Here is a 1,629-nt window from a genome sequence, read left to right as displayed (position 1 = left end):
TCAGAGATAAAACCGTATATTCATTGAGAACTCACAAACAACCATGCTGAAAAGCTAAAAAGAAAAAAGAAAAAATCTGTGAAATTGCCCTTAAATGTGGTTCAAACTTCTAGCAGAGAGGTAAATCTCCGAGCTTGGAACAGATAAACTGCCTCTTTCAACATCTAAAGGGTTTAATTGGACAGGTGGTATTGCTGACTCTCCATGGTAAGCTGGTTAAGCACCTCCGTAATTCCTTCATTTCAAAATTCCCAATTCCCCAAGCTTGATCATTTCCTCCATGGACTCGATTTTCTTCCACAGCTCACTTCTTGGATATACTGCCTCTTTCATCTCTTTGAAGTGAAGATGACCAGCACAGCAAGAATAGTGGTTCTTGGATAAGGAAATCTATAATTATTCTCTAGATCAAAACAGACTAAAATACTTCAACTGGTGGAGCCTGGTTTCTACATGGAAGAACTGAAATTTCAATGCTGCAGATGGTACGACTAAGCAGGTTGATGGTTGAATTACTGACAGTACAATTGCTGTGCTCAAACATGAATAAGTGTCTCAAAGTATTCATAAGCATGAAACTTTAAATAACCACTATAAGGATTGGTTTTCTGCAGCAAATCACAGAGCATTTTTGATCTCCTGTCATAAAGATTATAGGATATTGCTCTACCATCCATAACAAACACAATCGTTGACTCATCTTCCTTTTCAGCCCGGATAAGGCTCAAAACTGACAACGGACATCGATTGGCCAACACTCTTCTCATAGAATGAAGATCCAGATGATACTTTATAAACCATCCTGAATAATCCTCTTTCAGCTCCCAAATATCAAATTCTAAGATTAAACGGCTGATGCCTACGCCCATATGCAAATGGCCTCGAGAACCACCAAAGTACGTAATGTCTAGTTGACCTCTCGGAGGCATTGGCAGAATATTCACGCTCTCACTAGAAACATCAAAATATTGCGAGTTCTCTTCAAGACTGCACCAGTGAATAGCATCATTACAAAAAACCCACTCATGAATCTTCAAAGAAGGAGGATTTACGAAAGGAATTTGATTTAAACCCCAGGACCCAGTCTCCGACGAATATACATCAATTTGATATCCACCAGAAACAACTTGGTAGAAACAAACAACCTTATAGTTGAATGATTTTAATGGATCAAAAGCCAAACAAAGAACAGGTGGATGATGAAACTTGTCAAATTTGTGAACAGGGTGAGAAATCCTCTTGAAATGATTGGTGGTGGGATTACAAATAAAAAACCAGTACCCCAAATCAGCTGAGTCTAAACAAGTTGAAGAGCAGAGAAGCAACCCATTACACGACTGATCAATACAGAATCCAGGAATATTTAGATGGTCCAAGAAGGGCATAGTGATTGGCATAGGCTCATTTTTTAAAGGGACAATTAGCTGAGGGCTGGAAGCCAAGTAGTTGAGCAGGAAGAGAGCAGAGGGTGCTGTTGGTGGTGAGTATGAGAGGCACAAAATTTAGGGTCTGAAATTAAAGAAAGCCATTGCTTTGACACACACTTGAACTTAAGGAGTGGTTTTGCCGGAACACGGAGCAGGATGTCAGTAACGAGGTCTAGGTTGTTCCCTATTACTTCTGCTGATG

General features: G+C 39.7%; 1 protein-coding gene across 1 annotated transcript; it reads right to left on the bottom strand.

Moving 5' to 3' along the window:
- Window positions 1-536: 536 nt before the first annotated feature.
- On the bottom strand, window positions 537-1,385 carry LOC105131341 (F-box protein At5g07610-like). Its single transcript, XM_011034264.1, has one exon. It carries the CDS (start codon window positions 1,383-1,385, stop codon window positions 537-539), a length of 849 nt encoding a protein of 282 aa, XP_011032566.1.
- Window positions 1,386-1,629: the final 244 nt, after the last annotated feature.

This window comes from Populus euphratica, unplaced genomic scaffold (assembly GCF_000495115.2).
Source record: "Populus euphratica unplaced genomic scaffold, PopEup_1.0 scaffold103.1, whole genome shotgun sequence".
NCBI lineage: Eukaryota > Viridiplantae > Streptophyta > Magnoliopsida > Malpighiales > Salicaceae > Populus > Populus euphratica.
This window is presented reverse-complemented; position numbering and strand designations above follow the sequence as displayed.

Excerpts from the sequence above, each read along its gene's own strand:
- LOC105131341 (XM_011034264.1), bottom strand. The coding sequence starts at position 1,385 with ATGCCCTTCTTGGACCATCTAAATATTCCTGGATTCTGTATTGATCAG.